Source organism: Rattus rattus, chromosome 3 (assembly GCF_011064425.1).
Source record: "Rattus rattus isolate New Zealand chromosome 3, Rrattus_CSIRO_v1, whole genome shotgun sequence".
Classification (NCBI taxonomy): Eukaryota; Metazoa; Chordata; class Mammalia; order Rodentia; family Muridae; genus Rattus; species Rattus rattus.
The window spans coordinates 196526940-196553278 of record NC_046156.1 but is presented as its reverse complement, the minus strand read 5'-3'; the positions used below and the strand labels follow the sequence as shown (position 1 = coordinate 196553278).

The window sequence follows — 26339 nt, the reverse complement described above, 5'->3', positions numbered from 1 at the left end:
TTGAACCTAAGGCCTCAAAAGTAATACACAAATGTGTTCACGAACTAAATGCCTAGCCCCACCCATTTTTTAAAAAAATATATGCCATCAAAATAGAAAGGAACTGACTACTACTTAGCATCTCATTCAGAGTGGATTCTTACTTATATATCTAGAAAAATTCCCGAGTAAGTTTAAAAAAAAAAAAAAAAAGATACACATGAACCAAATCAGTAATGACAATGGGATCAAGCAGTGGTATTGGTTTATCTTGCCGGGTACGTAGATTAGGAAAAAAAATGTTTTTCAAGAACTTAGGTTCCTTCCCACTTTCTTAAAAATTATGAAAGTACCTTTTGTCACTGTTTATAACCAAACTAGCATTAACATTCTAATTACCAAGGTAAGGCATACTATCTTTTGGTCAGAAAAAAAATATGTACATTGTTATAAACAATAGAGTTGTAAATAAAACCCAGTGCATTAAGGTAGAACTTCTTTAAGAAATAAGTGCTTTGATTTCCTATTCTGAGTCTCTAAAATAAAAAATTACCTAATTTGTTTACTGAGACTCTGCTCTTCGAGGCCGGAAGAAAATGTAGGCTCCTGGGCAATCTCTTCCCTGGCACCTCCTGATGGTCCAGCTTTTAGCTGAGCGTCATTTCTGTCAGAGCCCGACTCTTCAGAATGTACACAATCTTTCTTCATGGAAACCTCCAGAGGCATTTCTGTCTTTTCCTTGAAGAAGAAAAAAAAAAAACCCAGATAATATTACCATGGACACGAGCTATATCAAAACGGTTTAGCAATCTGGCCTCATCCCCTAAACATGAAAAGCCACAGGCAGTCAATCTGTATAAGCTGTGACGTCACTCGCTTTCCAGGGAATTGCGTGCAGCACAGAAGTGAGTTTCCCACCACTGCTCTCTCCTTCATGACCTGACACAGCAGACTCACCCTAGCTTGTACAGAAAGCTGGGTATCACAGTCTCCCTTCTGTAGCAGGTGATCTTCTGTTGTTAGTGCTGTGTTCTCACTGGTTGGGCCTTTCTCTACACCTGGCTGCTCATCTTTATGCCGTGCTCCTCCTAAATTTGGTTTAGCCTTTTGGAACCGCCTTCTTCTCAGCAGTGCTGGACTAGGAACATATGGTTTATTTTCATGCCTAGAATGAAGCACAAATTATGGTGAAGACCAAAACTCTCCATCAATGTAACAACAAGAAACAATCCTGGATTCAAACTGATGTTCAGCTCAAAGGACTATAAATAAGTTGGAAATAAAGCAAAGCACACAAAATGAAACACTGCATCATTTTATGTCTGAAAGAAAACATAAAAGTTTTTACACCTTACATTTTCTGTACAGCCTAGGAAACGAATTATAGCATTTCTTTACAGATTATAGCATGAATTTTTCTCTACTTTCATTTACTAGTTCTAGCACTGCTTCATATAACTTTAACTCACAAAGAAAAAATCAGACACAACATAGTTTCCACAGAATCTGAACACAGGTTTCATAACAGCACTCTAAGCAAAAGTCTCAAATCAGCTCCAACAAATAAATGAACAAGCAAAGACACAACAGTCTTGCTCGACAGCCTGCCTATCAAACCACGTTCCTAAAAGCTCACGGGAAGGTCTTGCAGTCTCTGAAGGTTCTTAAACCATTTCGGAAAAAACAAAACAAAACAAAACCTATGGCTTAAACATTCAAAGAAAGCCAAAGCTTCCATAGTAGCTGGAATACCTAAGGATGTCTGGAAATATCTCAGTAACTGGCTAGGACCTAAATTAGAATACTCAAAAATAAAATACAGGCATAAGATTGTAGCTCAGTGGCAGGTAACTCACTAGCACTGTAAGACATTAGGATCAATCTCTAACACACATGCCAAACAAATATAAATGTGTGTGTGTGTGTGTGTGTGTGTGTGTGTGTGTGTTTTCATCCATTAGAAATTAATCCCTAAAATACACAGAAAAGATACTAATACTACTAACCATTCTGTCTGGAAACATAAGGAAATTAGTAAGCTCTAACATGATTATGATGCAGGCTAATACATTTCAGCATCAGGAAACCTATCTTTAAAAACAAGTAAATGAAAAGCTTTTCTGGGGCTTTCTTTTTTAAACATGGGGCAGAGGATGCAGCTCAATAGTAGAGCCATTAGGGTCCACCTACAAGAAAAAATGTCATCGAGTGTTACTCTGAAAACATATTTAAGTGTAGGAGCTGGCCCAGTGGCCCAGTGGGTAAAAGGCACTGACTTGCCACTAAGGCTGACAAGCTAAGTTCAATTCTTATAAGGTGAAGGGAGAGAACCAACTCCTGAAAGCTGTCATCTGATCACATACCCCTAACCACAGAATAATGAAATAAAGTTAAAACATAGTTAAGAATAAATTATTACTAAGTTCAAAGAAGGCTATAAAATTATGAGCCTAAAGATGAGGAACAGGTTGGGTCTGTGTCGTTTGTTGAGTTTCTCTGCACAGTTGAACTTGAACTCAGAGAGCTCCTTCCTCTGCCTCCCAAGTGCTAAAATTAAAGGCGCAAGGCACCAGAAAGAGGTACTTTTAAACCAGGACTGCTGGCACAAGCTTCATCCCAGTGACTAAGGCTGAAAGAGCAGAATCACAAACTCATGCCTTGCCTGGCCTATAAGCAAGTTTAAAGTTTAAAGCTAGCCAGGCAACTTAGCAAAATTCTGTCTCAGAAAACATAAAAATAGTAGAACACTGGCCTGGCATGAAAAGGGGCCCGGGATCAATCAAGAGCACCAGAAAACACAAAGCAAACCAGAATGTCTTTGAATAAAACCAAGTATGTAACAATCAGAAAATTGTGTTTGACAAGGTTCGTGCTCTTCTCGTGAAAACTAAACTCACCGGATCTGTTCACGTAAAACACTGGTTTTGTTAATACTTAAGTTCTCTACAGGAACCACGTGACCTTGGCTTTCATTCACTTTGTACTCTGAAACTCTGGAGGACACTTCACCTGCAACTTCACCTTCAATTCCAGAAGAGTTTGCCTGAAAGATGAAGCTGAGTTAGTGAGATTTTTTTTTTATTTTATTTTGTTTTGTTTTGTTTTTTTTGAGTCAAGGTTTCTCTGTAGCTCTAGCTATCCTGGAACTCACTCTGTAGTCACCTGCCTCTGCCCCTAGAGAGCTAAAATTAAAGGTGTTAGCCACCACCCTCTGGCATATGATTTAATTTTTAACCATAAATGTCTTAAAACATTTTAATCAAAGAATGAGTATTCCATTTCTGTATCTCCTCTCTCTTTGGGATGCTAGGAAGTGAACCTGAAAGATCTGCATGCACTGTCACTGTCCCATAGGCCTAAGTCATTGTCCCATAGGCCTAAGCCCCTGAGGTTTTGCAAATTATGACCTGAACTGACATCCAGTATTCATGGTCTACAGCCAAAACAAGGTCCCCTAGTTCAGAGCAAGAAGTACAATGGTTTATTACAGTCCCGTGTGGACATAAGACTATAAAAGCGCCAAGAAGGGGCTGGGATGAGGATTCAGTAGGTAAGAGTGCCTGATCCACAAATGTGAGGACCTGGGTTGGGATCCCCAGCACTAACGAGGCAAACGAAGGGGGGCACATTTGTAACCTAGCACTAAAGAAAGGTGGACAGTGGATCCCTAGAGGTCACGAGGAGCCCGCTTAGCTAAAGCAATAGCATCCAGGCTCAGTGAAAGACCCTGTCTCAAACACATAAAAGAAAATGCCACGTATTCCCCCTTGACCCGCACCGACATGCACACATGCGCCTAACCGAGTAACTATGCCCGTTCATCCCATCCACACACAGCCGCCTCACTAGGAGTGACCTGCTACAAAGTAACTAAGTGGGACTGACTAGTACTGGAGGTGTGCACAGCTTCACACCCAGTGTGCACAAAGCTCTGGCTTCCATCCTCAACACCAAGTTTAATAGCTTTTCTTTTTTAAGGAGTATTTTTTTTTTCAAATGGGGATCACAAACCACTTTTAATCTAGGTTTCGTCTTTTTTTTAATTTATGTGTTCACTTTACAACCCAATATCAGCCCTTCCTCTCCTCCCAGTACCCTCATACAAGTCTTCCTCCACACCCCCTCTTTTGAGAAGGTAAAGTCTCCCTCTGGGTGTCAACCATCCCCAGGTTTTACCTTACTACCCAGAGAAAAGAACACAATCAATGACTAGTTTTAAAATAACATTTTGGGGTCTTACTTTTTTTTTTTAATTCCAAAACAACTTACTAAGAAATTAAGGGCCAGCAAAATGACTCAGAGAATAAAAGTACCAGGTATGACAACCTGACTCCAATTCTGAGAATTCACATGACAAAAGGAAAGAATGGACTCCCAATAACTGTCCTCTGACCACACAATGCATAGGTAAATGTTGAAAATGAAACTAAAAGCCTAGGTAAAGCTGGACATAGTGGCATAGCCCTACAACCACAGCATTTAGGAGGCAAAAGCAGGCGGAGCAGAGAATCAAAGGTAGCCTCAGCCATACACTGAATGCCAAAGAAAAAGCAAGAAAGTATGGTTAAGCAGATGAGATGATAGTGAATTTCTGTGCTTGAAGCACTCAGGAGCGTGAGGCCGGAGGATAAAGGCTAGTCTCAGCTAAATAACAAGACACTATCTAAAAGGATAACAGATTCCTAAAAGGGTTAAACTGTCAGTCAGAACAGTACTCTTATTTATGCAGTAAAAATGATGTAACTGCTGTTTCCTGATGGAGAAGTTAGTTACTACAGGACTAAGAGAAACTCTTCAGAGTATACTAAACACTAAATATGAAACAGAAGCTGGACTCATCACGTATTAACTGAGTGGAACATGACAGGCCAAGCCAAGGTGAGCTGCTTATTTGCTGTCTAGCATGCACTAAGGATCAGTTAGTCACAGACCAATTCTCTCACCACAGTCAGGCATGTTTTAGCTTCATCTTTTTGCAGTTCTGGTCCTTCATTCTTAGTTATGCCTTCCGCTTTGCCCTTTTCTACTGTTTGTCTCTGTCTGGCCTTTTGCACATTTGGCCTTGGTCTCTGAAGTCGACCCCTCACTGGTAGAGTCGTTTGGACGACATTTGGCTTTGTTTCTTGTGGGACCATATTCACTGTCGGAGTCCTAGAAAAAAAGGGCAAGGAGGAACAGAGGGAGTTTGACTATAAAAAGTTGACAACGGTAAGAATACGTACCTTAAATTTCCTCTAATAAACTCCCTCCTCTAATAAAAATAGTTTATCAAATTATCCAAAGAAAATACCTTTTCACTACAAAAATATGTTGTCAAAGTTGGGAAAGCCATAAGAAAAAGAAAACACATTCAGATTTTGGAGTATGGCCAAATGGAAGGAGAGGCCATGGCTGGTGTACATACAGCCCTAGGTTTAAACCTAGCACAGTAAAGAGGGGAAAGTAAGGGTGAGGGAGTCAGGCAGACAAAGCTCATTTCAATTCTCAAATGTTAATAAACAGGTTGTGCCTAAAATAACCAAATGTGTAAAAGCCAGAAGACAGAATGGCAGAGGCCAAGGACAGAAGACAGCAGAGGAAGAGGGGAGTGGAAGTTGATGTTTAGTGAATTCAAAGTTTCATTAAAGGGGTATGAAAAAGAAAAGTGTTGGGGACAGATGGACAGTTGGTGGTGTGGCCTGTGAAACAGTAAGACAATGGTTTATGGTTTATGCCACTGTGTCTGCGCAACTGAAAATGGTTAAAAATGGCAAATGTGATTATATATATATATTTTGCCAACCTTTTAAAAGTCAAAGAATTCATAGTACATATACATATGTATTTTTAGTGTGCTACTTTTCATAAATCTTAACCAGTTAACAATAAATAAATATAGCATTAAAAGATGTTCAAGCCCATCTAACTTTGAATATTAGGTGGCCTGCCCTATCAATTAGACCAATTATTCTCTATTCGCTTTTTTTTTTTTTAAATAAAGAGATATTTCAGGGCTGGAGAGATGGCTCAGCGGTTAAGAACACTGACTACTTTTCTAGACGTCCTGAGTTCAATTCCCAGCAACCACATGGTGGATCACAACCATCTATAGTGAGATCTGATGCCCTCTTCTGGTGTGTCTGAGGACAGCTACAGTGTACTTATATAATACATAAATCCTTTTAAAAGAGAGAGAGAGAGAGATTTCAAAGAAAAGCCTCTCTTATTTTAGATTTGTAAGGAAATATCACTGTTTACCCAATAGGAGAAACTAAGCTGTCTTCCTGGTTTTGGGTTAACTGAGAATCCTCCTTAGGTTCACATGAATTTGGCGGTGAAGGATCTTTTTCAATCTGTGTACATGGTAGTACCACAGCCTCCTCCTCCTCCTCATGACCTGATTTATCATTTTCTCTTGACGCCATTAGGGAAGGTACATTCTAGAAATTTAAAAAGAAAAAGATCACAGAGCATTAATGTAAGAATAAACCAAAACATTCCTTCTGGCTAGCAAGGGGTAGTGTCTACCTGCAGCATGTCTACTGCTGGAAACTCACCGTGCAGAACTAAGGACCATCCTCCAAATATGAAGGATGAACAAAACACTGGAAATAAGATAGTATATCACTAGAAAATTAAATTTTACTCTCTTTTTTTGGGAGGTCATTGTTGAGTACTGAAATCAGGTCCTCATGCATGCAAGAGAAATACTTTACCCACTGAACTAAATCTGAATTTCTTTTTCTTTCTTACTTCCTTTTATTTGAGATAGATTGTATAGCTCTGGCTGGCCTGGAACTCAAGGGATTCACCTCCCTCTACCTCCGTAAGGGCCACCACGTTGACGACGTAGGGTCCCACTCTGCTGCCTATTTCCTAAACTCCCCCTGAACTGCAGTTTTCTTGCTTTAGCCTCTTACATAGCCACGACTATGAAGTGCACACTGCACCACACCCAAGCTTAGCCTTATATATTCCAGCGTATGACCACTTTAAAAAGGTTTCTTTGTACTAAGCCCAAAAGAGGTTTAAAATGTTATGTGAAATGAAAATACAAAATGCTAAGGGAAGCCAGCACTGTGGTGTATAGTTCTTACACATCTACATGTATATATTTACAATTGCCACATTAATTAGGGAAGAGAAACAAACAATATAGGGTTCTCATGTTTTGGAATACAGACATTATTCTCCAAATTAAAGATTTCATAACAAAAAGTATCACATAAAAAGTAGTTTTTCTATCAGACAGATGAGATAGCTCAGCCGTTAAGTGCACTGGCTGCTCTTGCAGAAGACACAGGATCTCTTTCTAGCTCACAAGCATCTGTGGAAATCCAACCCCACAGCCCCTGTCTAGCTGCTGTGGGCACCTACATGGCTAAATACCCACACACATACAATAAAATAGGAAAGGCAGCTTCACTTATAAAGTTGGAGGAAGCACAAACATAGAAACCTATTCTAAAATGCAAAATAGGAATTTTAATTATAAAAAGTACTTTAAAACAAATTCAACTTGGGGCTGGAGAGATGGGCTCGACAGTTGAGAGCAGTAGGTACTCTTCTAGAAGTCATGCACACAACTCCCAGCAAGCACATGGAGGCTCACAACAATCTAGAGTAATAAAATCCAATCCCTCTTCTGGTGTTCAAACAAACATGCAGTCAGAACTCTAATACACAAACAAAGAAATGGGTTCCTAGGACTACAAGGACAAGATGAAAACAAAAAACCACTGATTTTAATATTAGCATTTTAATTTTAATTCTGTTTAAATTCTGACAACCTTAACATGTTGTAAACACATGTCGAGCATTTCACTCTTCATGTTACCCTAGTAACAGAATGAAATAAAGCACTATCATTCCCACTTTTCCTGCATCAGAACTTGGTACATCACTTGGCTATGGGGACATAACCAGAACGTCAAGTAGAGTCTAAAGTATTGTCGATGCTTTCCTAAGCACATGTGCCCATTCCTGACTACAGACACCAGATATTTAATATAAACTGTATGGAATGACAGTAAACAGAGAATACCACCACACAGTAAAATTACACGAACGTGTAATGGTTTAATAACCATAGTAACAACAAAAACATCTCCACAAGCACAACCTCCACCTTGATCATCACTCACATGTGGAGAAGAGAAAGGAGCAGCTTGGTCTCTGTCCTGCTGCAACACGACGGTCTCCATTTTGTATGCTTCTGGTTTCTTCCCAGGTACACAATGTTCTGCTTCTAGGGTTGCTCTCTTTAAAGCTGCTCTTGACAAGTTTGGCTTTGGTTTTTTGAATCGACTTCTCAGAAAAGGAGCTGGTTTAACTTGAAGTGGCTTCTGTTCTTGAGGAAGAGGTTTGCTTTTGGAACAAGCATTAATAAACATGATTAGACTGTACTGAAGTATGAAAGTGAACAGAACTTAGGACAACCTTAGAGACTGGCAGTCAGCTTCTAATTGCTTCTGTTTTGTTTTTACACAGGGTTTTCCTGTATAACCTAGACTGGCTTGGAAAATGCTCTTAAGCCAGGTCAGCCTTCATTTCTCCTTCATTCTTTTGCCTCCACCTAACAAGTATGGGGACTGTGAGTAAGCACCACCATATCTGCTGAATTCTGATTTCTAAGGAGACAAAAAAATGGAACTATTCACTAAATTCTGAAAAACACTGAATTGTACAATCCAGGCCAGGTTCATTTCTGAATATGTGTCACATGTAATTTGGTAATAAATCTCACCTCTGGCTATCAAAATGGACTTAATCCCCTCTCCTGATCTTCCATAAACAATCTTAAAACTTGCACACACATTATGGCTTGGGAGCTCACTCACTTTAACATGGTCTGCAAACAGAACGTTACATTAAAGGCACACAGACCTATGTACTCGTACCTTAAATTAGTATCTGAAAACTGCTCTTGAACATCTAGAAGCTGTGTTCCTTGGTCTGCTACATGGTGACCAGAATTCTGTGAAGAAGACTCCCCATGACTGGATACCTCCTTATCAGTTGTTTCTTTTTCTTCCAAGAGTGTAGGTATCACTGAGATTTTATTGCTAATATTCTAGAAAAAAGAATCATAATATATCATTGTAAAAAGAAATTCTATCAACATTTCACACATTTTAAACAAAGGCTCGTTTCTAAAACAGTGATTTAAAAATACAGAAGCTTGATTTTAACTGTTAAATATAAATCCCACAATTATTAAAACAGACTTCAGTAATGCCTTCCCTTCACACTGTATACCGTGACTATTCTAAACCACAGATGCGATTATCTACACACACGTTAGAAAGAAAGCCTCAAAACTGCTGCTGAGGATGGACTACAAACAAGAGGAAATTTTTACTAAAAGGTAAAAAATAGAGGCATTAATGTGGCAGGGAGAATAAAAACATATAGTTTTTATGATCAAAGGAAATAATTTTAGCCTAGATTTATAGTAAGGTTGGTACAAATTTAAGCTAATTTCCTAAATTTTTTATCTAAATGAGTAACTTCAAACCACCACTAACATTAGTAATTTTCTCATAATTAGACAATCTTTTTAAATTTTTAAGTGACTAAACAGGTGTTTCAAGAACTTAAAACAAAAAAATTAGGACTGGAAAAGATTTTAGATTTTTATTAGAGATTTTAAGACTTTTTGGATGTACGGGTAATAATAATACTAAAATTACTCAGAAAAATACATACTTCTCTATCCTGTGGAGGCCCAGTGCTGCCGTCACTCCTGCTTGGAATTACTTCTGCCTCAGGCTGCCCTGAGGTCTGTTCCTCTGGTTCACTGTCTCTTGGAGAAACATCTACTTTTTCTGTTTTTTCTAAGTCTGCCACCATTTCTTCCCCAACATCGATCTCTCCAGATCCTCTCTCCCAAGGGACAGAACTCTCTCTTTCTTTTTCTTCCAAATGTCCAATCGTTTCCTCAATGGCAGTCTTCTCTCCGGAGACCACGACCATCAAGGAGACGTGTCCTTCTCCAGCGTCCTTCAGCTTGAGCTCCTTTCCTCCTACAGTGCTCTCCACTTCCACCTCCTCGCCGCCTGCGCTGTCACCTAGGTCCTCCTCACTGGCCGACTGCTCCACAGGAGCGCCTGCTGCCCTTTCTTGCTGGGAAGTTTCTCCTCCAATCTCTTCCAGGGGTGAGTCCACTTCACCCCTGGCTTTGGCCTCCTCTGCATCCTTTACTGGGGCAGATATTTCTTGTCTTTCAGTTTCCTCTGAATCTGCCTCTCTTTCTTCAGTGCCATCCATCATATCTGATGTGCTCTCTTTCATGGCCAACTTCTTTCCAGTTTCTTGCAAACCTGTCTCTGGTTCACTAACTGGACTGACCTCCTTGGAACCATTTTCCTGTAAAAATATTTCTTTTCTTGCAGTTTCTCCCAAATTCGTGCAAATTTCCCCAGTGTTATCAATCAGCTCTGGCACCTTCTCCATAGGAGAAGTCTCATTTAAAGATGCTCTCAAGCTTGCCTCTGTTTCCATAGGGATGTCAATCATTTCTGCCTCCATCTCCCCTGGGCAAGTATCTCTTCCAATTGTTTCCAAACCTGTATCTATTTCCATAGTGACATCCGTCATTTCTGGCATCTTCACATTAGAAGCTGTGTCATTTCTGCTACTATCTTTCACACCTGACTCCAATTCCATGGTGGAAGCAGTGGCAGTGAGAGGGGCGAGAGGTACACTCGGTACCTCCTCCCTCGGGGAAGTGTCTGGTCGAGGAATTTCTTCCCGGGTTGCTGTTAGGTCTCCAGAAACAGGCGTGTCCTCTGGTATCCCTTCCTTGGAGGATCTTCTTCTTCTTCTTCTTCCTGTATTTGGTTTTGGTTTCTGAAATCTTGTCCTTACAATTGGGGCTCGTTTCAGCTTATTTCCTTTATTATCTTCTTGAATACTAAAAAAAGAGAAAAAAGATGAAAAGGCGCAAATCTTAATCCCGATTACCAGTTGGACAGATGGCATAAAATGGTATAAAATCCTTACAGAAACACTAAAAACTCTCAAATTTTAAAAAAGACAGATTTGCCAGGCAAAGAGGCACATGCCTTTAATGCTAGAACTGAGGACGTAGGAACAGGAGGATTCTGGGACTTTGAAGCCAACTAGTCTACAAAGTGATTTCCAGGACATCCAGGCATATACAAAGAAACCCTGTCTCAAAAGATAGACGGATGGATGGATGGACAGACAGAAAATAAAACTTTAAAGACATTTAAGACCCAGCACACACTTGATTCCAGCACTCAGGAGGCAGAGGCCTCTCGTAAATTTACATAGAAAGTTCTAGGATAGCCTGATCTATACAGAGACTGAAGCATGTGGAGGGACTGAGGGTATAGTTCAGTAGTAGAATGCATAATGAACATGAACTAGGCCCTGAGTTTACCCACTGCACCAAAAGAGAAAATTAACCAAGACCCAAGAATGTCGAACTAGATAGAACTGAAAAATAAAAAAGAAACCATTGTTTTGAAATAACAGAATTTTATAATTAATTTTATTTACTTAATATAGATACATGTAGAGAACTATTAATGAGGTCAATAAGAATTTTAGCAAACTGTCCTTACATAGTTACTCCCAATAACCAATCCCTGTGTAACTGTTACCTCATCCAAAGCAAACAATAGCAAGGAAACTCTGCAGAAATGTGCAGTGGTGCTAGGTCAAGCTGTGTCTGCTACTTTTACCTAGACATACACAGTCTTTTTTTTTTTTTTTTCCCCCTTTTCTTTTTTTCGGAGCTGGGGACCGAACCCAGGGCCTTGCGCTTTCTAGGCAAGCGCTCTACCACTGAGCTAAATCCCCAACCCGACATACACAGTCTTAACAGACCTGATGACCAAAGAGCTCAACGGACAACGTATGACTCAAGGAAGAAAATGCCTTATGACTAAGAACAACATCTGCCCTTACATTTTTATATGACAATGTTATTAGAATTTCTTTAGGAACACACACTCTCAAGATAAAAAGATAGAAAGCATAATACTTTGCTGGTTTCTACTGAGCATAAAATCGACCATTTATGACAAGCACTTTGCTGTCCAGAAGAGCAGCAGCACTCTTTGCTTTGTAGTTTAGTTATCACAAGAGATGGTGACCCTAGTACAATACATAAAGGGAGCTATTGAGTAAGGCCATAGGTGGGTGACGTAGAGCACCACTCGAGTCTCAAGACTCGAAAGAGCCAAGGAGATCTCTGTGACTTCAAACTCAGCCTGGTCTCCACAGCCAGTTCCAGGCCAGCCAATACTACACAGTGTCTGGGAGGAGGAGAGGTGAGGGCAGAATTGAGGAAGAAGAAGGAAAGAAGGAAGGAAGGAAGGAAGGAAGGAAGGAAGGAAGGAAGGAAGGAAGGAAATAGATCACTGAACTGTATATGCTAAAATCTCAGCATTTTTACAGGAAAATGGTTCCAACAAGTGAACCAGAGACAGGTTTGCAAGAAACTGGAAAAGAGTTGGCCATGAAAGAGAGCACACCAGATATGACAGATGGCACTGAAGAAAGAGAGGCAGATTCAGAGGAAATTGAAAGACAAGAAATATCTGCCCTGACTAAGGATGCAAAAGAGGCCAAAGCCAGGGGTCAAATGGAATCACCCCTGGAAGAGATTGGAGGAGAAACTTCTCAGAGAGAAAAGAGACACGTTTCTTTGATGGTTGTGGTCTCAGGAGAGAAGACTGCCATTAAGGAAACGAACGGACATTCGAAAGAAAAAGAAAGAGAGAGTTCTGTCCCTTGGGAGAGAATCTGAAGATCCATGTGGGGGAGGAAATGGTGGCAGACTGAGAAAAAAAAAAAAAAACAGAAAAAATAGATGTTTCTCCAAGAGACTGTGAACCATAAAAACATACCTCAGGGCAGCCTGGAAAAGACAGGAAGAAGGAAAGGAGGGAAAGAGAAGTAGAGAAAGGGAAAGCAGGAGTCACTAATCTTGGGTGCAAGCTGCACCAAAGGGAGCACTAGATTATTTAGGAGGTCAGTCTGAACAAATGTATAACCATATACTTAGCTTTAAAACGTTCTGAGACAGCAAGATGGCTCAGAGGGTTAAAAAGTGCTTCTTCCACAAACTTGGTGACCGGAGTACCATTCCCAGAGCCCAAAACAGAAGGAGAAAGACTTATGAAAGCTGTTCTCTAACTTCCACACATGACACAACACATTAATACCAACACCCACACAGAGAGAACACAAACGAACACACACACACACAGAGAGAGAGAGAGAGAGAGAAAGAGAAAGAGAGTTTTAAAGAATTCATTGAAACTATGCTTGCAGGTAGAGAATTTGGAGAGGATGGCTGAAGGAGAACAGCTGAGTAGGATGACAATTCACTCTACAGCTGTTCTGTATTTCCTGAAGCTGACCAGATTCAAAACGCACACGCACACCCTTTAAGGAGTTTTAACCCAGGCACCCTCCATGGGCAGGCAATGCTTTCCTGAGGACCCGGCTCCGTGCCAGATATGAGTTGCTAGACAGGGAAGGAAGGCAGGTAGGCAGGCTTCCAAGGCCCCTCAAACAACAGAAGCTGTCACTACTGCTCTTGTCTGTTCACCATAACTAGATGGTGAGACCCCACTGCTGAAGACACAATGTGTCTGGTTACAGGGCACAGAAAACAATCAAACTGGACCTGAGCAGGAAACCTCTGCCCTGCTGCCCACTTTTCACAGTGTAGGAAGATGCCATGCAAATCCTGAAGAAAGTCATCCATAGTCTTATTCAGTGAACCCTGGAGCTACAATACTGATCTAGTAGGCAAAGTGTGTCCACTGTTCACTAGTGTCATAAAGATACGTGTGTGTGCTTCTGCGTGCATGTGGACATATTCACACACCAAGCATGTATGGGAACTAATCACTTTTTGACTGAATCTGAGGCCTACTTCATGCTTTGTACTGTAAACCTATTCAAAAGCCCTTCCCCTGAGGAGGTTATAGGCCCAGCTAGGAACCTTCTACTGTTGTTTCCCTAAATAGATATGGCATTCAACTATCTTCTGGATATTTCTACTGAGTGAGGCATAGCTATTAGGACTGCTGTCAACTTAAGGGCAGAGAAGTTTCTTTCTGCATCGGTCAATAGGTAATTCAGAGACTCAGACCTGGTCGAAGTGTTCAAAATAAGTGACTGTTGAGTGCTATGCCCGAAATTAGGCACCTTTGTGAACCCCGTTAAGACTTGAGGACATTATGGAAGAGCCAGAGGGTAAGGAAGATGCTGTAAAGTGCCATCTTCTGGACACGGCATGGCCCTTGCATTCATGCACTCACCATAGCTATGGTTAACAGCACAAGATTAAGCTAACAAAACCAGTTAACATCCCAACAGGCAGCACTAACTGGACTCATTAGGTTACCAAAAGCAAGCAAACAAAACTGGGACAGACATAAGGATAGAAACGGAAGGGGTCTACAGCTCAGGAGGAGGAGCTCTGGAGTAGACACGATCAAATATATTACATATGTGAATCAAACAACCAAATTCTGGGCCCCAGCAGGTAAAGGCCCTGGCCACCAAGCCAGATGACCTAATCCCCTACATTTATCATGAAAGCAGACAAACTGAGTGACAGGAATAAGCCAAGAGTGTGTGCACACATCTGTAATTCCAGTACCTGAAGGAAGAGAGTGGAAGAATAGAAGCTTATGGCCATCCTTGGCTACCTGGGCTTGAAGTCAACCTGAAACTGTCTCAAATCACCTCCAAATAAAAACACATATATTCACATGAAGTATAAAGGATTTTAAATATCCTAGAGAAAGATTCAAAGAAATATGACTTGATCTTAGAATCTTAAATGCACTCATCCTTCTCAGACTCCTTCCCTTGTCTAACAGAATCTTCAACAGAATAGTGCTCAGAGCAGGGAAAGGGTGAAACTGCCTATTATCTATACATAATCACAAAATTAGATAAACACAGAAATTCAGAACTGTCTCCAGGGTTCTTGGGTGTGTAAAAGTCAGAAGTACCACATGGTAAAGCAGTAAAGTCACTGCCTTTACAGAGGGAAGTTTTGGGTGGTGCTGGAGCAAACCTGACCTCTAGTACCTGGAAGGCAGAGCCAGGTGGATCTTTGAGTTTGAAGCCAGTCTGGTCTAGAGAGGGAGTAGAGGAATATACAGAGACCCTGGCTCAGAAAACAAACAAAAACAAAACAAACAAAAAACCACAAAAACAGAGGGAAGTTGCTATAAAGAGACTGGATATCAGCTACAAACGTCCAGAAAACTGGGTACAGTGTACGCACCCATGCATATGGTGTGTGTATCCAACTACATGGGAGGTGGTGGCAGGAGGATCTGGAAGAAGTTCAAGGTCATGCTCGTGTAAAGGTGAAGACAAAGTCACCCTGGGTTACACAAAACCCTCTCTCAAAAATACAAGTAAACAAACAAATAAGTAAATTTAAAACATTAGCCAGGGCACTAAAACTCAATAAACACTCAAAAACTTAGTTTTCTTCTAAGACACCAAAATTAAAGGAGTCTCATTTAAACCTAGATAATATGAAATGCAAACCAGTCTACCAGATAAATACAATCTATTATCTGGGATGTGTAACAAGAACTAGACCTATACAGGCACAGTGGCAGTTCCATAGCTGAAGGATCACTAAGAAGAAAAGAAATAGATGATGCCAGAGATAAAGGAATTCTTAAAGTGAAGAAAACCCAGCTAGCCTTTATGTCAAGTTAGATGCTATTTAAACAGCTCTAAAAAGTTCATCATAGGCCAGACTTTAAATGTAAATGTTAGAGAAGAGATCCATGGAAGTCCATGCTGTTACCTCTGCACCTATGTACTTCAAATATCACCATACTATAAGCATCCTTATAACTCCATCCATGTGGTTTGGTAAAATCACAAGTAAGATAATAAATAGGAACTCTGGCTATGAGAAGGCTGAGTTCTACAACTTGTTGACCTAACTTTAGAAAAGCAAACACTACCGAGAAGTAACATTCTTATTTGGGTATAGACACCTATTTAATATATACGGTAAGTAAAAATGCTATTCCTATTAACAAAGGTCCTAGTTTATATTAAATAGCTTTCTTCAAACTTTCTACGACATAGGAACTTACACAAAAGCTATGACAGAATTATCTTTGAAAAGACTTATTCTTTTTAATTTATTTATTTGTTTTCTTTATTTAAATATAAGAGTGCTCTATCTGCATGTACACCTACGATCTAGCAGAGGGCATCAGATCCCTTTATAGATGGTTGTGAGCCACCATATGGTTCCTGGGACTTGAACTCAGGACCTCTGGAAGAGCAAATGGCCAGTGTTCTTAACTGGAGAGGCATCTCACAGTTTAAACAGAATTATTCTTAAGCATTTTTAAAATAAAGCTATACATTACGACAACTCACGATGAAATGTATAGCATTTGATATATTGATGTGAGGGTGGGACATGTGCACATGGAGATCAGAGGACAGCTTATGGGCATCAGTTCTCTTCTTGTATTGCCATGTGAGACCCAGAGATCAAAATCAGGTCATCAGATTGGTCATCTTTACTCAGTGAACAGTCTTGCCTTTTTTAAAAAGATTTATATTTTTAATTTATATGTCTGTGTGTTTATATATACCACATGCATTCTAGGGCCCACAGAGGCCAGAGAGTAGCGAATGCCTCAGAACTGGAAATGCAACCAGTCATGCTGGGTGGCACAGTGCTTAGAATGGAAGCTGGCTTCTCTGCAAGAGTAGTCAGCACTCTTAGGAGCTGAGCCTTCTCTCAGCACCTTCCATACTTTTAGACACAGTGTAAGCTGAGACACACGGAAGTGGGTTAGTCTGTCTGTAGGGTCAGAGATAGCTCAGGAGGTGAAATGCTTCCCTTCAAAGTCCAATGCCGAGTTCCATTCCCAGGTAACAGGTAAGAGAAGAGAATTGACTGCCAAAGTTGTTCCCTGCCCTCCATATGCACGTTGTGCACACCTGCACTCTACCTCTCCTCAAACACCATAAATAATAACTTTATTTCTTTAAAACAAAGTTTACTGAGCTCTACAGCTGTACTGAATCTTCAAGGTTACGTAACTGATAGCCGATGCTTACCTCGGACACTCATTGAGAGCCCTGGGTTGCTCAGACTGCAGACTTTCAACAGGGTCCTTTTGTTCAGGCTCTGACACAGCGTCTTCACACTGCAAGTTTTTGTGTGACTCATTTCCCATTTGTGGAGGAACCTTAATATCAAAGTTTATCATATTTTATACTTCACAATGAAACACAAAATTTTAAAAGTTTTACTGAAAAATACATCATAGCCAGGGTTAGATGCACACTGCATTACAACACTTAGGAGGCAATGCAGGAAGATCACATTCCCAAACAAGCCTAGGCTGCAAAGGGGATTTGAGAAAAACCCAACTACAAAAGACCCCATCTCATTTGAGTAAAAGTAAAATGGTCTTTAAAAAGTGACATTATAAAGTAAGATAAAAACACCATTTAATGTTTTCTTTTAGCTCTCTTAGGAAATCCCATAGGCCACCCTCTGTACCATGTCTCAAAGTCCTATTCTTGTCTGTCCACTCACAAAGCAGTGTTTCAGACTCGTTCATTTCAGTCTGTTCCCATCACATTCATCAGAATCCTCCAGTGTTTTCATTCTTAAATTCTTACTGTTATAAGTATAGATACTAGAGGAAATACAACAAAAGACAGGGACAGTGCTGTAGCTCCATTGGTAAGAGTGCTTGCCTAGAATGCACAAAGCCCTTGGTTCAATCCACAGCAACACCTAAAAAACGGGCATGGCGGCACATGTCTACATTCTTAGCACCTGGGTGGAGGCAGGAGGATCGGAGTTTGAGGTTATCCTCATTTACACAGTGAGTTGGAAGACAGCCAGGGATCTGTCTAATATATATATTATGTAATTATATATTACATATTACATTTATGTTATATAAAATGTATATTTGTTTATCTAAATAAGTATTTAGACTAAATTATTAAAAAGAAAACTATAGCAGAAAGAAACCAAATCTTAAGTCCTGACAAGTTTCTGCTTTCTTCAAAGGAATATATAAATAATCTACAACTCCATGAGTCAGAGCCAGTGTTCAGTAGTGAGAGCACCTCCTTAGCAGGAACTTAGGTTCATGTCTCACATACCACAAGCACCCACGCAGGTACATGCACACACACAATTCATTATCTGTTTTTTAATTTATACTTGAAATACTTCCGATATTTTGTTTAAGCTAATGTTAAAGGTCACATATATGACCATCTTTTTAAAAGGAGGCTAAAAATGTGGTCAAGGGCGCAGTGCCAGTTTGATAACATGGGTGCAGTCTCAAGCACAGGGAAAAACCATGTCCAAATATGGAGGATGATGAGAGCAAACCAATATTTAGACTCTGAAATATAAAAGATCTGTGCACAATGCTCAAACATCTAAAACAATGTAATATAAACAAAACTCACTGAGATTTTAGTGACAAATGGAATATAACATACACACGCTTATGTTAAAAGAACAAATGGCTTATATACTTGCTCAATGAATGTTATCATAAGTTTGCTACCATAAGCAATCTACTCACCACAACACAGGAGTCATCTTCAATTTTCTCTACATGGGACCCAACTTTTTCCTGTGAGGTGAGAATTTGTTTTCTTTGTGCAGCTTTCACTACATTTGGCTTTGGTCTTTGCATTCTACTCCTCAATAGCCGGGTAGGTCTTAGGACCTTTGTCTGACTATCCTCCTGGGCAGAGGACTTTTCACTCAAACTATAATCACAAAGAAATAAAAGTAATGATTACAGCAAAGTCACAGTGCTGCTTGGTTATATAAATAAGTAAATGGTGTTAGATACAAAGTACTTCCCAAGTGTCCTCAAGAGCATCCTGACAGACACCACACATTTATACTCTCCCCTTTCACACAGACAGTCCTGGAAGCCTAGCTATAGAAACCATCAACAGATCCTGCCTTGTCCCCTCCCAACAGACCAATCTGCCTCTGGCAATACGCCTTCCCCATCATCCATGATGAATTGAAATCCCTCTGAAAATCCCTCAGCAGCTGGCAAGAAAACCAAACACTATCACCAGCCTTCTCTGGACATTCCATATAAATACAGACATCATACTCCCCAGCCAGACCCTGGGAGTAAAAATGAAGAAACACTTGGTCAAGTGTAAAACACTGTTTGAGAATAGGTAAGCACCTTGCAGAAAGACCCTGATAAACACCTCAGCAAACTGTTCTTCAATAAGCAGTGTGGTTGATTTTTATAGACAAAATTATCATAGACATCACCAGAAAGTGAACCCTCCAAATGGTAAGTGATATTAAGGTTCTCGGGAGAATCAAAGAGAAGTGTTAGCCTGTGCCTCGAGTCCTTCCCATCTGAGAAAATGTAATTTGATATATTCATTAATGTCTCACAATAAAACCATCTTTAAAAACCATCAAAATTCCACTTCAAAAATGGAAAAAGCCTGTATCTGCCAAGCATGTGATACTATTATTTCTTTGAGGACATCACTGTTTAATGCCAGAGAATTAGTGCTAACTTATAGAACAGCATCCCACTGAATAGCCCAGAATCTATTGATCACAAGAATATTTGAAGATCGGCTGACTTATATCCTTAACAAGTTAAATATTCCTTTAGAAATCAATTCACGGGGTTGGGGATTTGGCTCAGTGGTAGAGTGCTTGCCTAGGAAGCGCAAGGCCCTGAGTTGGGTCCCCAGCTCCAAAAAAAAAAAAAAAAAAAAAAAAAAAAAAGAAATCAATTCACTTACTTCAAACACAGCCATCCACAAACATATACCTTATTCATTTACCTGACAAGACTTATTAGTAAATTGAAGGAAGCACAAAACTGCTAACTCAATGATCATTTAAAAACTTTACTTAATTTTGAGACTAGCCTCCTGTATGCAGGCCTCAAAACCACCCTGAATGAGGATAGCCTTAAACGTCTGCCTCTCTCACCTCTTTCTCTCAGGGCTATTATCACAAGCATACGCCACCACGCCTGGTTTGAACCACGCCTGGTTTGAACCATGCCTGACAGAACCCAGAGTTGTGTACACACTAGGCAATCAAATACAGCCCTAGCTCTCCCCACACCATCATTTCTATCTCTAATACCAAGCACCAAGAGCATTAGTAAAAATTCCTACTACTAACCAAAAAAAAAAAAAAAATTCCTACTACTACCCATAAAGAAACTAGACTTGAGGTACCAGAATTGAAAATTCTGACTTTATTAAATATAAACAACAAAACCAAACCTGATAATTACAAGTATTCCTGAAGGTCTTTTCTTCCCACGTACTTACTCAGACACAGTTCCGGCACCTGGGCTCGCTCTCTCTGTATTCTCTGTTACAAAATTTTCAGATTCAGTCACTCTCTCCTTTTCCATGTGATTCTGTAAATGTAATTTTTTACATTTAAGCTACTTACAATAAAATGTTCCACTGAATGGAAATTAAAAAACAAACTAATCTTGAATGTTTTGTATACAAGGCAATTTTCTAAAAACTCTAAATACTGATGAAAATATTATAAAACACATAATCTTACAAATTGTTAGAAGGCCCTTGCCAACATCAAGAGTAATTAAAATATTGATATTCTTTGACCATGAATACCATCTCAGACTGTATTTTAAGAAAGTAACCGAAGAGATCAGATGGCAGCATACATAGCATGAATACCAACAGTTGGGAGGCAGAGACAGGCGGATCCCTCTGGGTTTAAGACCAGCTTGGTCTACACAGGCAAGCCAGAGCTATCCACTAAGAACTTGCATATAAAAAGGTGAGATAATTGAGAGGTCCAAAGGGAAAGCTCCTTGCCAAAGCCCCATGGCCTGACTTTGTGTCTGAGAGTGATATAATGGGAAGAAAAAGCCAACTGCCTAGCAAGCCAATCTGTGCTGCTGCCCACGCACAAACACTTATCTAAAGTAAAAATATGTAAGCATTAGAATATTTACAACCTTGTATAAAATAGCCTGCACTGTTAGCATAAGTTCTCCATAATGGAGGCATGGTTAATACATGCAGTGATACCACACTGCTGAAGTGTTTTCTAAAGACATTTAAATAGCACTGGGAAAAATGTACGCGGTTTTAAATGCCAAGAGAACAAACTGAATAAAGCCTGAGAGGTACTGACCAAGTATAGGGTTCAATGTGGAAGTGCTTGTGACTCAGTCTACAGCTTTATCCTTGACACCAAAGGAAGAAAAACAGAAACTTGCAAATATAAATGTGAAGAGTGGTTGCCGTTAGAACATAAAATTCTACATAGAATCTGGACCAGCATAACGGCTCAGTGGGTCAAAGAACTTAACACCAAACCTGATGACGACCTGCGTTTACTCCCCAACCACAGAGAGAATCAGGTATTGCAAGCTGACCTCTGACCTCCATGTCTAGCTGTTGCCTGTGCACACCATCCTCCTCCACAGATAGCTAAATGTTTACAGATATTTCAATTGTACCAGATTGTAATGATTTAACAATAAAAGAATTATAGGAAATAAAGACATAGCTCAGTGAAAAGGCCCTTGCAAAGCCCTAGGTTTGAGTCCCAGAACTGCCAAAAAAAGCATGCATAGAAAAGCACATTTTACCAGAGTCAAGATAAAGGCCACTCACCTGCACCTGTGAGACTCTAAGTGCCATATATGACAGTTCAAATAAGGATCAAAGAAAAAACCTAAAGAGCATTTTAAGTGCTTTAGAAAACATGTAAAATAACTTTAAGACTATAGCTCACAGAAATATAAACAATAAGACCTATTTTTGAAGCTTATCCACACCTACTTGCACGCCTACGTATGACTATGTGCAGGTACCTAGGAGCCAGGAGGAGGCAGGTCCCCCTGGAGCTGGGATTACAGAAGGTTGTGAACTACCTGGTGTAAGGGCTAGGAACAAAATTCAGGCCCATTCAAAGACCAACACATGCTCACCTGCTGGGCCATCTTCCCGGCTGAGGATCATTTATTTAATGCAAATCACAACATAGAAACTTTCTTTTAGCGGTGTATACTACCAGTCATAAAAATATTCTGAACGATACTTTGAACCACAATCACCACACTAACAGGTTTTTCATAAGAAAGCCCTGTTTGCCACACATGGTGGTAGACCCCCTTAATCCCCACACTCTGGAGCTAGAGGCGGGGGATCTTTGCCTGGGCCAGCCTGCTCTACATAATTTGATTTACACACCAACGAGGGCTACAGAGTGAGAGCCTGACTCAAAAATAATAAACCCTACTTACAAAATTATTTAGTTAAAAACAAAAAAACAAAAACTTCTAGGGCCAGAGAGATGGTCAGTAAGAAGGGTGCCCATCATCCCAGAGCTGGGAAGACAGAGACCAGCAGCTCCCTACAACTCACCATCGAGCCATCCTAGCTAAACTGATAAGCCTCAGACAGAACAGAAACCCTACCTGAAGGAGGAAGGTAGATGGCTCCTGAGAGCCAACACCGAAGCTGACCTCTGACCTTTACATACATGGGCACATATGTGTACCCACAAAGATGCAGGCAACACACACATAAAAGAAAAATTTTGAACAAACATTTTATACAATTAAAATTGAGAGCTGGAAGACACAGGTCAGTGGTAGAAAGTTTGCCCAGCGTGAGCTAGGTTTAATCGCTAGCACCACAAAAAAAAAAAAAAAAAAAAAAAAAAAAAAAAAAAAAAACTTAATTTATCATAACTAAGTTTTTTTTCAAATGTTATAGCCTACATCCTGAAATCCTGAAGAAAACATATGAAACAAAGACTATTAAAAACAAATTTAATTTAGGTTTTGATGTTTTCCTATCAGTATCAGTAACTTGAATTACAAGCTGAATACTTTACTTGTAATTACTTAGAAAGTATTTTCATATCTGACTTTCCACACTCTCCCAAGCCGCACCTTCGTGGCTGCAGTTTCTGAAGGTGAGTCCTTGTTGCTTCCATCTTGTCTGTCTTGTGAGACAGCTGACTTCTTCCCCACTGGCCGGGACAAGTTAGGCTTAGGTCTCTGGGGTCGACTTCGTGATTTTGGTTTGACACTGTCTGTCTGTTCAGGTTCTCTTTAAAAAACAAAAATTACTTAAATTACAACCAACATATAGTCACGATCAAATAAAACTTTTCTAAAAAGCTAGAAAAAAAAGACAGCTGGGAGTCAAAAAAGAGTTCCTTAAAGCTTACTGCGGAATAGAATAACGAAGAAAACTGAAAAATAGGTTTATTTTATCAGATGTTAAAAATACACCATCAACATCAGTAATTAAATGCCAACAGATTTATACACACGTAAATAAACATAATAGAAAATTACTCCAAAACACAATAAAGATCATCTCTCAAACAGAAAAGTTGAAATGCATAACAGAATTTAACAATGTATGTTTGTTGGTGCTTTAAACCCAACTCTCAGAAGGAGGAGGTAACTTTGAGAGCAGGCTGAAATTTGCAGCAAGTTCCAGGACAGTCAGCACTACACAGCAAAACCCTTTCTCAAAAAAAAAAACAAAAAAACAGAAAAAAAATAAAAAAAAAAAAAAAAAAAAAAAAAAAAAAAAACAACAAAACAAAAAAAACAAAAATAATAAAAAATTAAAATAAAATAAACATGACAAATAAAATAGAGCCAGTTCCATCCCTTGTACTATGCTGATAATATATTCTTAGTAAATCAAACATTTAACTGAAGACAGAGAAAACAAGAAAAATTACTTTATAAACTTGAGCGGAAGTAAATCTAAGATTTCATAGAGAGTGAAAAAATTTTTAGAAATTTGATAATGTAAAACTGAAAACCTGGGAGCTAGAGAGATGGCTCATAGATGAAGGCATCTGTCATCAAGACACTAATTCCTGGAAAGGACAGGATAGGAGAGCACTAACTCCCACAAGTTGTCCTCTGATCTTTTTTTTTTTTTGGTTCTTTTTTTCGACTGGGGACGAACCAGGGCCTTGCGCTTCCCTAGGCAAGCACTCTACCACTGAGCTAAATCCCAACCTTTTTTTTTTTTTTTAAAGATGTATTTATTTACTATATATGAGTACATTGTAGTTATCTTCACACACACCAGAAGAGGGCATCAGATCTCATTTCAAATGGTTGTGAGCCACCATGTGGTTGCTGGGATTTGAACTCAGGACCTCTGGAAGAGCAGTCAGTGCTCTTAACCTCTGAGCCATCTCTCCAGCTCTCTTCTGATCTTTGCATGTGCAGAAATACACACAGACAGACAGAAACCTAGATGTATATTCTTTACAGAAACAGTTCCAACTTTAGGATCTTCACTTAAAAACATGATTGCAAGACCCCCTCCTGCAAGCCCCCTCCAGATGGTCTACCTGGGGCACAGCCAGCAAAGACATAACTGTCCTGAGGGCTTCTTCCAGCAGCTGAGGCTACAGATGCAGATACCCACAGCCAACACCAGCTCAAGGAAGGAGTCTTAACGAGTGGGGGCAGGAATGAGCAAAGGGGGGGGTCGTTAAGGACACACAAGAAGACCTACAGAGTTATCTAACTTGGGATCATGGGTGCTCACAGACTGAATGAACCACCAGACAAAGAGCAAGGAAAAGCTGGACCTAGGCCCCTACACATTTATAGCAGATGTGCAGCTTGGTCTCATGTGGATCCCCTAACAATTGGATCAGGGTTGTCTCAGACTCTGCTGCCTGCCACTGGATCCCTTCCCCTAGCTGGACTGCATGGTCGGGCCACAGTGGAACAGGATGCACTAGATCCTGCTGCAACCTAATGTCCTCAGGCAAGCAATGAGATACCCGAGGGGGCTCCCCTTCTCTGAGAAGAGGAGGGACCTATGAGGTGTGGAACTAGGGAGAGGGGGTGGGGCTGCAACTGGTATGTAAAGTGAATAAATAAATTAATTAATAAATAAATAAATAATGAAAAAAAAAAACCTTGCAATCTAATCTAGCACAGAAGTGAAAGCACACGATCAAAGCATTTGTAGAAACGACCTAGGTGGCCACGAGCAGAGAACAAACCACACAAAGGAGGGTACAGCCATACAATCAAACACTATTAATGCTCGCACAGGCAAGTCTATTCTTCACTAACATTAGAGTCTACTTCTGTGAGATCCTGGTGTATATCAAACCCAGCTAAGACATCCAGCCTTAGGGTCTGAGCAACTACTGAATCTTGAACCTTCTGCTGACAGACAGCCATCCTTGGACTAGATGGACCTGTAAGTCATTTTAATAAATTTCCTTTTTTGTGCATATCTATATCCATGTGTGTTATCTGTCACCTCAGGCTTTTCCACCCACATCCCAGTTCCCAAAATAACAGCTCTGATACTATTTATGAATACATGCCTAGTCTATAAGCTCGGGCTTGTTCCCTGACTAGCTCGTAACTCAACTTGCTCATTCTATTCTGTGAGTACCATGTAGCTGGTTACCTCTTCTCAAGTCTCATGTGTCTGCCTCCTCAGAGTTCAGGTCAATCTCTTCCAACACTTGACCATATCCCAGAGTTCCTCTCTCCCTACCAGAACTCCCACCTCCTATTTCTTGCCTAAGCTAATAGGCCATCAGATTTTTATAGACAGGTGGTGTTTCCATACAGTACACAAGAGATTCTAGCTTTCTACCTACCTACCTACATACCTACCTATATACATACAACATACACACACATCTGTGCATGTGTGAGATCACCTTGTAAGTTCTGCTCCAGTAGAGATCTTGACGAATACAAGACCCGAGACTGATGTCAGAAACCTTACTCAATCACTCTTTCCCCTAATTCTTTGAGTCTCTCAAGCAAAGCCAGTGGTTGCTAATTATAAATAGGCTGACAGGCCCACCCAGCATTTCTTTTCTTCCTGTTTCTTTGTTGGTTTACTTTGTTGGGTTTTTGTTTCTTTGCTTTTGTTTTATTATTTTTTTTTTTTTTTTTTTTTTTTTTTTTGAGACAGGGTCTCTATCTGTAGACCAGGCTGGCATAGAACTCAGAAATCCTCCTGGCTCTACCTCCCCAAGTGTTGGGATTAAAGGGGTGTGTCACTCTGGCAAGCTGAAGTTTCTTTCCATAATGAAACAGAAAGTGAAAAACCCTAAGAGAAAAAAATAAGTGAAATGTTTTTGATGACATGTGATTAACAGACCACTGTAAAATTACTTATTAATGATCTACATATGAACAGTCCCTCTAACAAGGTGGTAGTAGTACACACCTTTGATCTCAGTGTTTGGGAGACAGAAGAGGTGTATCTCTGTGAGTTTGACCAGCCTGGCCTTACAGAGTAAGTTTCAGGACAGCCAAGATTACATAGAAAAA

The 26339-nt window shown here is 40.0% G+C and overlaps 1 protein-coding gene across 1 annotated transcript in view; it reads right to left on the bottom strand.

Annotated features, from left to right (window-relative positions):
* Bdp1 (B double prime 1, subunit of RNA polymerase III transcription initiation factor IIIB) overlaps positions 1 to 26339 on the bottom strand; it is a 92312-nt gene that overhangs the window by 34071 nt on the left and 31902 nt on the right. The window contains exons 13-24 of the mRNA XM_032897045.1: positions 22938 to 23097; positions 20323 to 20414; positions 18567 to 18756; positions 17068 to 17198; positions 9667 to 10873; positions 8859 to 9031; positions 8103 to 8325; positions 6217 to 6398; positions 4923 to 5130; positions 2877 to 3022; positions 937 to 1144; positions 533 to 717 (exon numbers count right to left, since the gene is read on the bottom strand). Of these exons, the coding sequence (XP_032752936.1) occupies positions 533 to 717; positions 937 to 1144; positions 2877 to 3022; positions 4923 to 5130; positions 6217 to 6398; positions 8103 to 8325; positions 8859 to 9031; positions 9667 to 10873; positions 17068 to 17198; positions 18567 to 18756; positions 20323 to 20414; positions 22938 to 23097 (3105 nt within the window). The remainder of the gene's footprint in view (positions 1 to 532; positions 718 to 936; positions 1145 to 2876; positions 3023 to 4922; positions 5131 to 6216; positions 6399 to 8102; positions 8326 to 8858; positions 9032 to 9666; positions 10874 to 17067; positions 17199 to 18566; positions 18757 to 20322; positions 20415 to 22937; positions 23098 to 26339) is intronic.